This window comes from Leopardus geoffroyi, chromosome A1 (genome assembly GCF_018350155.1).
Source record: "Leopardus geoffroyi isolate Oge1 chromosome A1, O.geoffroyi_Oge1_pat1.0, whole genome shotgun sequence".
NCBI classification, from domain to species: domain Eukaryota; kingdom Metazoa; phylum Chordata; class Mammalia; order Carnivora; family Felidae; genus Leopardus; species Leopardus geoffroyi.
In genome coordinates, this window is record NC_059326.1 from 172,367,727 (window position 1) to 172,380,147 (window position 12,421).

The 12,421-nt window shown below is 47.8% G+C and overlaps 1 protein-coding gene across 3 annotated transcripts in view; it reads right to left on the minus strand.

The window, feature by feature from the left end:
• Positions 1-12,421, minus strand: part of MCC (MCC regulator of WNT signaling pathway) — a 437,412-nt gene that overhangs the window by 30,591 nt on the left and 394,400 nt on the right. For all 3 annotated transcript variants that reach the window (XM_045446793.1, XM_045446803.1, XM_045446809.1), the window contains 2 exons: positions 11,034-11,137; positions 7,537-7,720 (listed from right to left, as the gene is read on the minus strand). In XM_045446793.1, the coding sequence (XP_045302749.1) occupies positions 7,537-7,720; positions 11,034-11,137 (288 nt within the window). The remainder of the gene's footprint in view (positions 1-7,536; positions 7,721-11,033; positions 11,138-12,421) is intronic.

The following is a 12,421-nucleotide window of genomic DNA, read 5'->3' on the forward strand; positions in this document are numbered from 1 at the left end:
AGAAAAATCTGTGCTCTCATAGAACTCATTTTCTAATAGGGGAGACAAACAAGTAAAATAAGCAGTATATCAGACAGTGAGCAGTACCATGGAGAAAAAGGAAGCAGTTATGGGTAGCACAAAGAGAAGATGGAATTATTCTTTGCAACAGGGTTATAGGGAGGGCCTGCATGATAAAATTACATAAAGCAGACCTCATGGAGGTGGGAAGGGCAACTGTGTGGATTTCTGGAGGAAGAGTGATCTAAGCAGAGGACACACTGAATGCAAAGGCCCTGAGGCAGTGGGTGTGGCCATCAAGAATTAGACTGTGGCTGAGTCACAGACAGCTAAGGGAGAGGGAGGAAGAGAACTGGTCAGAGAGGAGAGTTATGTAGGGGAGGTGGCAGGATGCCAGGTCATGTCAGGTTTTATCAGGTTTTTTCTCCAGAATTAGAATGGAAGCCATTGAGGGTTTGTAACAGGGGTGATATGATCTGCCTTACATCTTAATAGGTTCCCTTTGGCCACTGTGCTGAGGGGAGATGCTGGGAAGCAAGGGGAGAGGTAGGGAAACCCATTCTGGGCTATTGCAACAACCTCGGGAAGAGATGGTGGACGCTGGGAAGGCAGAAAGGAGGATAAAATTGTTATTATCAATCACCACTACTTTGTTTTCTCAAGCTGTATTTTATTTTAATTTATTTATTATGAGAGTGACAGAGACAGCATGAGTGGGGGAGGAGCAGAGAGAAAGAGAATCCCAAGCAGGCTCCACACTGTCAGCACGGAGACCGATGTTGGGCGAACTCACAAACCATGAGATCATGACCTGAGCTGAAATCCAAAGTCAGATGCTCGACTGATTGAGCCATCTAGGCACCCTCAACCTGCATTTTTTTTTATTTATTTATTTATTTATTTATTTATTTATTTATTTATTTAACGTTTATTTATTTTTGAGAGCATGAGAGGGAGAGACAGCATGAAAGGGAGAGACAGCATGAATGGGGGAGGGTCAGAGAGAGAGGGAGACACAGAATTTGAAACAGGCTCCAGGCTCTGAGCTGTCAGCACAGAGCCTGATGCGGGGATTGAACTCATGGACCGCGAGATCATGACCTGAGCCGAAGTCGGATGCTTAACCAACTGAGCCACCCAGGCGCCCCTCAACCTGCATTTTAAAAAGGATGAGAAGGGAGAGGAAGGAACACCCTCTGGCTGGAACACTTGAGGGACAATTTCCCTAAGAAATGAAGCAGCTCAAGAGAAGGGAACAAGCTAACAGTACGCCCAGCAGAGGGCGCTGGGGAGGCCGGTGGGACTTCTGAAGGAGAGGGACTTTTCTTTTTTTTTTTAATTTTTTTTTTTCAACGTTTATTTATTTTTGGGACAGAGAGAGACAGAGCATGAACGGGGGAGGGGCAGAGAGAGAGGGAGACACAGAATCGGAAACAGACTCCAGGCTCTGAGCCATCAGCCCAGAGCCCGACGCGGGGCTCGAACTCACGGACCGCGAGATCGTGACCTGGCTGAAGTCGGACGCTTAACCGACTGCGCCACCCAGGCGCCCCGGAGAGGGACTTTTCTAAGAGAGGAAACAGCCTTCCTCCTTCTAAGGGAGGAAACAGCCTCCCTCAGCATCTCAGCCTTCTCCAGTAAAGAACTGCCTCCCTGAGCCAGAAGGGGTGGGGGCAGGCACGCCTGGAACAAAACCATTCAAGTAGGGCTCAGGGCTCACCTCAACATGGACACGGAGGGACAGACATCCAAATGTCCCACAGACAAATAAGCAAACTGAAGTGGTGGCATTGTTCTCAAAGCATTCCACGGGGCTGAGTGTGTTTGCAGGTGCGGCATGTTTGGACAGCGCGGCGCTGGGAAACATCAACGCTTCTCCTCCAGTGACTCGGGGGGAGGCTTCAGGTATGAGATCCTTTCCCGTGAAGAATGGGGCTCTGGACCAGAGGTTCACTTTACAACCCTCGTCCTTCCTTACGTTAACACTTATTTTGAAAAATTTTAAACACACAGAAAAACACAGAGATTCGCCAACACCCATGTGCCTACCACCCAGATGACTTTTTTGTCATATTGTCTTTGGCCTACTTTTTTAGCACTAGAACCCTTAGACTTGAGGTAACGTTTGTTATCTTTCACTTAAAAAAGAATTTTCAAAATTCAAAGAGAACTAGAAGCTAGAGTTCTGTAATTAGCCTGCAGGCACTGAAATGATACTACTTTGGCAGGTTTTCCATTTAGCAGGACTGGCGTACCCCAGTGGTTGTCAAAGAGTAGTTGCTGGTCTAGCTGGAGCAGCCTCGCCTAGGAAGTTGTTAGGAATGCACATTCCCAGCTCCACTCCCAAGACCTCTAGATGGGGAAGGAGCAGAACCCAGCAATCTGTATTTTCATGTACCCTCTCATCATCCTGAGGCACAGCTAGATTTGAGAACAACTGGTCTACCCCATAGGGTAAGTAGGCATTTGCACAGTAGCCTACGAGGTAACGGGACCCTTCCGAAATTCTCTAGGGAGAGGCCACTACACTCTTGGGCTGATCTGGCCGGTGCCAGGGATTATGGGATCTCTGGTATCAGACAGACCTGAGTAACTGTGCCTCCTCTGACACTGCCTAGCTTTATGGCCCAGATGAAATGACCCATCCTTCCTGGGCTGCAGTAATGTGGGGATACGAATAGCTCCCACATCACCAGGTTGTTGGAAAGGAGACAGTGGGTCCTGAAGCAGGCAGGGCCAGCTAGTGTAGCACTCCTTCTGGAGGAGGAGAGACAGCTGTGCCAACATCTGGCACCTCCCTACACAGACTTAGGGGCTCCCTCTAGCTACCTAGCAAGTCAGGCAGAATACTTCAGCTGAGGAAGAAGCAATGCAGCAAGTGCTTGACCAAACTTGAGAAACCACCTAAAACTGTCTAGGAAACACCAATGTGAGTGGGCAGGACTGACAGGCTTAGGGGTCTCCTTGAACCCTTGAACACCCCTTAGGGGTGTCTGGGGCCTGATACTAGGCCAGGTAGGGAGGGCCTTTATTTCACTGTCTCTACCATGGGTATAATTTTCAGAAAAGAAGAAAAAAGACCCCTCCACAGATCTACCCTTCTGGGAAGCTCAGCACTCTAAAATGCTCTTACCGGGATAAAGTTTGATTTCCAGATAAGCACCTTATCCCCACAGCCCCTCTGGCCTCCCTCTCTCCCTTCTGGGAAGCCAGGGGGGAGCGGACCAGGGTTAATTACAATTCTGCTTTGTGCCCTAATGTTCCAGTGCAGAATATGATCATGACAAGTGTAAAAGGCAGGGAAGCCGCTGGCCTCTCCTCTGCCTCCTGCAGACAAAGGCACTGCCGGTCTCCCGGGGGCCCGCCGCTGGCTGCTGGGCCCGGGTTAGGTCATCCATTAGCTCTCCCAGCTTGAAATGCTGGATGGTCTCGGCTGTCAAGGGGGAATGAATCACTGTCCACATAGGCTGGCTACTCCCCGTCTCCAGGATGGGAGGCCTGTTCTCTGAGAGGGATTGTGGGGAGGGCTGCAGGTGGGGAGCCCCAGCCCACCCCAGAATGGCTGAGCAGCACATCTTTGCATTCTGCTCTGGTTTTCCAATAAGCTGGGGCAGGTCACATGGGTTTCTCCTTTCCGGGATGTTCTGCTGGAGCCCCCTCCTGCTGGCTTCACTCCACGGCTATGACTTGCCAGCAATCTACAGCCAGCGGGGTGCACGCTGGCGGCCTGGGACACCCCACCATTCTGCCTGCCCTGCACAATGGGACACAGACTCAGGTTTGGTCAAGTAGTCATGGATTTCAAATACCTCTCTTCGGTCCCCCTCCTTCATGTCCCAGCCTCGTCCTCAAGACAACCCCCTATCCTGTTTAGGAGAAAAATCCATTTTTTCTTCAGCCTCGTCTTGTCTTGGCTAAATGCTAGAATGGCATTTCACTTCTTTGCCACAAAAACCAGAGAGGGATTTTTCCTCTAAGTTTTTATCAATCAATGCTTAACCTGGAACCCTAAATTAAGATCTCATTTCCACCAAGGGACAACTCATTTTCAGAAGGAAAAAGCCATCAGGCTGGCCTTCTGTTTTGCTTAGCATTTTAGATTTATTTGGAGGAGGTGGTCAAGGCCAGGTGACATTTGGCCACGTCAACCACTCCTAAGTGGCCCCATTCTTCCAAGCTGAAGGTAGGCTTTGCCACCTGCCTGCATCTTTTAGTGTCGTGTTGTGGTACTCCCCTCCCTCTCTGGCAATTCTTTGTCACATGTCACAAAGGACTAAAGACACCTAAATACAATCCTAACTCAGGGCGCCTGGTGGGTCAGTGGATTGAGCATCTGACCCTTGATTTCAGCTCGGTCATGATCTCAGCGTCGTGGGATTGAGCCCCCATGTCTGGATTAGAAGGTGAAAGCAGGGCATCGTGAGCTCCACTGCCCTTATTCCAATTTGGGGGTGAGTGGTCAGTCTGATGGGACCCTGACTCCCAGAAGGTGCCCAGCAGCTCACCGCAAGGTTACAGTCACGGATCTCCCATGGTTCATCATGATCTCCACCTGACAGCGGGACAAAAAGGACTTAGCTCTAGTCTCTGTGAGTGCAGATTTGCTGAGGCTTCCTCCTTCTTGGCCACATGTCCTTTCGTAGATTTAGATCAATGATTGTGCATCCATGGAATGAAGTGATATCGTGATGCTTGACAGAAAGGGTGGGCTTGATTAAGGATTCCCTGTTCCCACTTCAACTAGTCCACTGGCCCCTCTGTCGTGAGAAGCTGATAAAGGTATCCAGGAAATCAACATTACTTAGCTACTCAGTCCACGGAGACAATTACAACTCCTGACAAAGCTATGATATGGCCATATTTTTCAAAAGTAAAAGAGCAGTGTCTCTGGGCTCCTGCCAACAGTCAACTGAGAGGCTGGCTACCATTTTTATTCTCCTTGCTGGTAACCACTCTTCTTCTGCTCCTTTCCCAAACCATGACCCTCCTGCCATCAGGAGCTATTTGCCCACTGCCAGCAAGGCATCTGGGAGCCTGACACTTAGCATTCCTTTCCTGAGACCTTGAAGAAGAGCTGACACTGAGTAGAATGCTCTGTGCCAGTTGGTTATAGTGGGAGGAAAGAGGACAACTAGCTTTCTTTCTCCCATAAACTCAACAGGGGGGAATGTCTGAGCTGGAACAGCAAGATGTACACACAGAATTAATCACTGTAATTATAAAAAGGGTTGGTGGTTTGGGACTTTTTCTCGGAGCTCGCATTTAGTATAAAGCCGTCTGGTTGTGTCACGACCACAGAATGTGGTGTGCCACACAAATGGCCTGTGTGTGGTTCTTTGTACCCACCCTGGCTGTTCTGAAAAGGGGGGGGGGGGGAGGGGGCGGAGTGTGGAAGTGAATTTTTAAGAAAGACAATAGAGTGAAATCTGAACTAAAGTCCTCTGTATTTTGATAGACCTATTTGAGACTGAAATTAGTTCAAGGGCCATTCTTTCATGAAGTCATCCTTAAAAATAAAGGCCATGTCCTGAATTGATCTCAACCTGAGTTACTATAGCATCAAAAATTAAATTTATCTAAGAAAACTGTCTTAGAATCAAGGCTCATCTATACATTAAAGTATTTCTAACAAATGTTCATAACCAGGATCTCCACTAAATAGATGGTTAGAGTTCTTACTTTTGACTGACTCCAAATGTATCCCTGATTTGGATGAAAACAAAGTTATTCTGGGGATGGGGAGGTGTGAGCAAAAGATCCAGAACACATCCCTTATAAGCTACTGAAATAGCATATATTCCCTGTCAACTTACTTCTATGTTCACTAATTCAACAATGTTGCTGACAACACGAGGTCTACGTTTCTACTCTAAATGACAGAAATTATAGATCATACACATCTGGAAAAGTCATTAAGAAGAGCATCTGCTTGCTGTATTAAAACTGAAGAATGTGGTTTTAAGAAAAAAAATAAATTATGATCTGTGTTTCATGGAATAAGACAGTTGGTGCTGGAGTCACAAGGAAATAATTCCCTTGAGTTTGTGAGCACCTGGACGGCTACGTTGTTGGAAATGTCCCCTCTCCTAAGGCACCAGGTCTGGGACAGGTAGATAGGTGCACTTAGACAGGGGCACCTGGGTGGCTCAGTCAGTTAAGCGTCCGACTTTGGCTCAGGTCATGATCTCACGGTTTGTGTGTTCAAGCCCTGTGTCAGGCTCTGTGCTGACAGTTGGAGCCTGGAGCCTGCTTCAGATTCTGTGTCTCCCTCTCCACCTCTCCCCTGCTCATGCTCGCTCTGTCTCCCTCTCTCTCAAAAATAAATAAGCATTAAAAAAAAATTAAAAAAAAAAAAAAAAAAAGATGCACTTAGACAGATGGCTGGGTCCTGCCAGTGGGAAGGGAGATGGGGACATTAAATTGCTTTCAGGCACCAAGAAAACATCAGTATTTCTCCTTTGGTGCTTGAGATTCGATCCACCCTTATGTGGTTCTTGTCACTTAATTTGCAAGTAGACACTGTTTTTTAATGTCATGATATTCAACCTGGTATAGTGGAAAGAATAATGCGCTTGATGCCAAAGTCCTGGGTCCCAGTCCTGACTTCCCTCTATCAGCCCTGAGACCTTATCTAGGCAAGTCACTTAGAGATCTCTGAGCCAAGGCTTTCTCACCTGTGTGAGTGGGTAAGTTGCCCGTCCTGTCTTTTATGATTTGGCTACCACATGAGAATCTCTAACAAAGTACTTTCTAGATGGAGAACTGATATATAAAGGGAAGGCATTCATGTGCTTCTGTGGTAAGAAATGAGAAGATCACTAGAAAAGGCTTCATTCTGATCCTCTACCCGCCTCCAAAAAATTCAATGGCTTCAGCAAATTATGCTTAGCAAGGTCTTCACTACTTTCCTCCCCTTGTTTTTCATGTACCCAGTTCAGTTCTTGATTCACAGACACTGAACTTGAACTCAGGTTCATGACTGGGCGTCTGCTAAGTACCTGCTGTGAATATGGTATCACTCTGGGAAGCAAAGAGATGGGAAAAGAGGAGGCTATTGCCCAAGAAGAGCTTATAAAGGGCAGAAGCCCAAGGGGAGGTGGGGAGAGAATGGAGCCTAGAAACAGGACGCAGTGTGAGTCGTGGGTGCTTAGGAACTACTTGCAGCAAATGGGCCTTAAGCTACCCCCAAATACTCTTGGAAATCAAGAACTATGAAGAAATGGAAACGGAACAAAATGGGAGAGAGGGAACCAGACAGAAAGGTAGGTTCAGGTTCCATCTTCAGGTGACACTTTCTCAAGCAACTCTCCCCTTCTCTCTGGGCTGTGGTTCCCACGCTGGCCACAGAGAAGGCCCTTTCCAGCCCTTCTGTGTTGAGTCACTGACCCCCAGATGAGGCAGGCTGCAAGCAGGGGGACAATTCCGCCCTCACCCAAACCTTACCATCTCTGAGAGCTGGGTCACCGCACGTCAAGCCTAGAGAGCAGACCACACGTGGACACACGGCCCTTTTGTGGCAGAAGGGCTGCAAATTACCTGGTGTGGCTGTTGGAGGAGAGGCTCTCCCAGGGCTGAGCGCTGCAGCCGGCCACGGCAAAAGCGCCCCCGCAGCTGCCGTCCAGCTTCATGAGCAGGGCCTTGGCAGCATTCTCAGCTGTCTTCCGGCAGTCGTGAGCGCGCTGGAGCATCTGAGTGATGTTGTCATCCCCTGACTGGTCTCCTATGTCGCAAAGAAGCCAAAGGATTAGTCAACCAGGTCCACACGAGCCAAGTCTGGGAGTGAGCTTGGATCATCAGTTCTCAGTTCCTCAGGGCAGAGGTGGCCTGCTGGAGAGAAACTAGCAGTGGATGGCCAATGAAGAGATCCACATGCTGGGCCGGGCTCCATCACTTAGAAACTGTACTTAGCATGGCATGTCTCTGCTCTGGGCTCTACTGTCCTCACTGATGAAGAGTTGGTCAGTGTGATCTCTGAGGTCTGTCTCGAGCTCTAACATGCTATGATTTTCTAATTATCCAGGCTCCTGACATCTCCCACTCAGTTTCAATCTACCACTAGGCCATTCTTTCCTGTGTCAGCACTTCCCTGTGAATGAGGCCCAACTGTCTCCTCCACACATCCAGAACTTTGCTCAGAGCTTCGTGTAGGCTAGAGAAACAAACCTAATAGTTAAAATGAGAACTTCAGCTTGGCAGTGTATTTTCTGTACCAGTGTTATCCCTTTTTCTCTCAGCTTGGGCACTGTCAGTGGCGAGCCCAAATGCCTCCATGAGCCAGGTAGCTGCGCTGGAGCAAGACCTCAAGAGTGGTGGGCACCAACACAGAGCTAGACAGCAAATTCCCTGCCTAAAACGGACACATTCTTGTTGTGTTTTAGAAACCATACTGGCCACACAGGTTACCAGTTTGCTACCTCTGCAGCCTAGATCCCTAGTCTTCCAAATATTTTCCAGTGAAATTATATACCAAAGCCTAAGATACAAAAATGGTAAAAATAGTAAACAAAACAAAACAGTTGAAGTGGGCGAGGGTGGAGGTCATACATTCAGTTTCCCCCACTCCAAGCCCACTGCTGAGGCCCAAAGACACTCTTTCAGCTTCCCAGGGTATAGTTTGAAAACCATTGGTCTAAATCATCTAGAATGAATGTAATGAATGCCTGTGTAGTCAACACAAACCAGAAAAGGGGCACCTGGGTGGCTCATCGGTTAAGCACCCAACTCTTGATTTCGGTTCAGGTCATGATCTCACAGTTCGTGGGATCGAGCCCCATGTTGGAATCTGTGCTGAGCCTGGAGCCAGCCTGCTTGAGATTCTCTCTCTCCCTCTCCCCCTCCCCTTCATGCACATGCACATGGTCTCTCTTTCTCTCTCTCTAAAATAAATAAACTTAAAAAAAAAAAAAAAAAAGAAACAGAAAAGAACCAGTGACTGGTACTGTGGGTAAATGTCAGTACGTGCTCTGCTGTGCAACTATAGGGCCCGCTAGAGCAAAATGCAGGTCAATGGCTGCCAACAGCAGAGTGTAAGGGAGGTTTAATAGGGAACTGCTCATGATAAGCCAACTCACAGCTTTATGGAGAGTGGGGAAGAAGTGTGGGTGTATACATCCTGTAGGGCTAAGCTTACCAGGCCAGCTTCCCTCTGGCCATTTCTCGGACAAAATTCATACCTTACTTCCTTCCACAAACGAGATATTTTCCATACATCTCACCAATTGACTATTCTTTGAATTCTGTTCTAAAGTAGGCATAATATTACTGACTGGCTCATTTTATAAATATATCATGAGCTACCCAGGATTATGTTAATACAAAGCATTTCATTATTGATTTTAAGTATTTTAAATGCAGATTTGTATAAGCCCTTCCAGCTCTTACCCAGTAACTGTGCCAAGTAGACACAAGCCTAATAAAAGGTACCTTTCCAGGACAGGATGGTTTAAGACAACCTCTGATGATACAAACTGGAACTAAGAGGATTGATTTTTTTCCCGTTAATTGATCATTTTCCTTAATACATATATTAAAAAAAAAAATTTGACAGCAGGCCAAGATCATTTTAGGATCAGTTTAATATGAGGTATAAAGTTTTATGGTCTAGTGAAAAGATCCTGAAAAATGAGGTTTCTAATGGAAATGCTGGCAGAGTTTCTACTTCTGGGCTGGGATGTTAATACTACAAAAAAATATATAAAAATAAAAATAAAAAGCAGAAAGAGGAAAGGAGGGTGGCCACCCATACAAATGCTCCCTTGCCTGGTAACTTGGATATAGAGCAGGAAATTAATGCCCAGGATACTTCCTTTCCTTCAGATTTGGGGCAGATTCCTGGACAGGTCAAAACTGAAGGGGAAAAAACTTGTGAGTATTCAGTGTGAATGGTAGACTCCAGGCGAGGGGGAGGAGCTGGTGAGAATGTCAGGGTCGGGGTGGGGATGCACTTGGGAGGTGCCATGAAGTCGACCTTCTTTGCCAGGTGTATCCTGGAAGGAAGGCCCTCCTGGAGGCTCCCAGCCCTTGCCCAGAAGCGGGTCCTTGACCAATGGCCTGGTTCCCATGGCCGAGGACTCCCGGCTCACCCACACCACCCAGTTTGGCTCTGCCATATACAGTGTTCTGGTTACCTGCTGTTGCTTCTCCCAAGAAGCTCCTGCTATAAAGTGCAGGCTGAGGTAACGTCCAAGCCTCAGTGCTGAAATACGGCAACGTTCTCCCTTGATCTCTCTTTCCTTTCAAGCACTATTTCTACTGTGTCCTCCTCACATTAATCCAAGGCCCAGAGCCATGATCATGGGCCAAGTTTTAGCAAAGGTTGCTAACCAGAATGCCACATTTGTGCCTTTTTCAATTATATATCCCTTCCAGTGACTCAAAAGTGACGGGTACTCGTGGGGGGTACTGCAGCTCTAGAGGGACAGATTGGGCCAATAAGACACATGACATGACCCCAGGGTGGGGGAGGTGAGTGGGTCAGCAGACACCTCCGCTCCCCCACAGGGCTGGACTCCAGGGATAGCCTCTGAAGCAGACGGCAGGGTGTGAAACCATTTCCTCTCTGTTCACAAGGCACCTGGAGACGAGGTAGGGGGGACCCATGCCTCAAAACTACCCAAAAGAACAAACCTGGGGGAAAAGCACAGCCAACAGAGCAGTGAGTCACAGCAAAGGCCACGAGGGCAGCAAAGGGACCCTTAACAATCAGCATCACAGAGAGGCTGCGGGAAAGTTGGTCCCTTTCATCACAAACTGTGGGCCTCCTGCTCCATCTGGTCCTCCTGTTGGCCCGGGAGAGTATGTTTCCTAAGAGGGCCTGTTTGTTTTAACTTGTCTGTAATTCTGTTTCCACTCCAGTTCTTGCTGCATTCAACATAAACAATTTACTCACTCAGTCATGAGGAAAAAACGAAAAACACACTTGACAAGCGAATTTCATGTTGTTGGGAGGTGTTCCAATGCCAACAGCAAAATGAGGGCACCACAGAGCAGAAGAGGCGGGGGACAAGAAGGAAAAGGGAGGGAGACACACTTACCAGGAGAGGACCCCACGCCGGCTGCCCGGAACTGCCCCAGGATAAGGCTCTGCTCACTCTCAGCCAGTGCCAGGAGGAGTTCATAGGCTTCTATGCACTGCTCACTGAAACAGAAGCACACAGTGTCCTCAACTCTGGCAGAGGACAGCGAGCCTCTTCAGTGCAGCACTGTCCCCCTGGGCAAAGTGGCTCCGGACCTGCATCTCAGCACTGCTGTCCACGTAAGCAAGAAAATATCCACAAATATTCCTGCACAAAGCCAAGGGCGTGCTTTGCTATGTTGCCCCTCCTTCCCTTTTTACTTCACTTAAACTTTTACTTTAAACTAGCATCTAGAAAAATACAAGAGTAGCAATAAAAGTGAGAGTTAAGTTCATTGCCTCTTTGATGATCAGCAAAAAAGGAAATGTAATATGCCTGTGGTAGCCAGCCTCAAAGATGGCCCCTGCTGATGGCATATGCTGGTATCCACACCCTTGTGTTATCCCCTTCTGCACTGTACCAGAGTTGGTCTATGTGACTAAGAGGATATGGGATGTCACTTCCAAGATCACGTTAGTAAAAAGCATGGTGACTTCCATCTGTTCTCTCCGTTCACTTTCTCTCTTGGCTCACCCTCTCTAGAGAAGGCCAGGTGCCATGCCTTGAAGACTCTCGAGCAGCCCCATGGAGAGACCCATGTGGTGAGGAACTAAAGCTTCCAGCCAACAGTGAGTGAAGGACGGAGGACTCCACCCAACAGCTGTGTGAATGAGCCTTCTTAGAAGCAGATCCGCCAGCTCCAGTTAAGGTTTCAGATGACAAGGCCCTGGCTAGCAGCTTGAGCAGAACCTCCTAAGAGCCCCTGAGCTGGAACACTACCTAGCTACACCACTCCCAGCTTCCTGACCCTAGAAACTGCCACAAGAAACAGTGACAAAGGAAGGGAGGGAGGAAGGAAGCCCCAGAAAGAAGACTATTTGACCTAAACCTTCAGGAGCCACTAGCCACATGTGGCTAATTAAAAAGAATTTAAGTAAAATGAAAAATTCAGTTCTTCTGTTGCAATCGCCATATATCGTATGTTGAAGAGCCACATGTAGCTAGCAGTTACCATATTGGACAGCACAGAGAACAGGTCCATCATCACAGAAAGTTCTATTAGATGCTTGTAAAACTATCCCTTGAATCACACAAAATCTCTGACAAGTTTGGATTTCTAAGAGGAAGATATTAATCTCTCTTCTTTTGATCATCAGTGAACACACCAGGTATAGGTTCTAAGAGTGACCCTTTCCACACTGCCACCCGTGACCCACGTGGACCTGCACAGGAGGTGGAGCATGTGCTCCTGAGTAGTCCTGGATAAGATGCCTGCAGTGCAGAAATCTCCCTGCTAAGCAAATAAC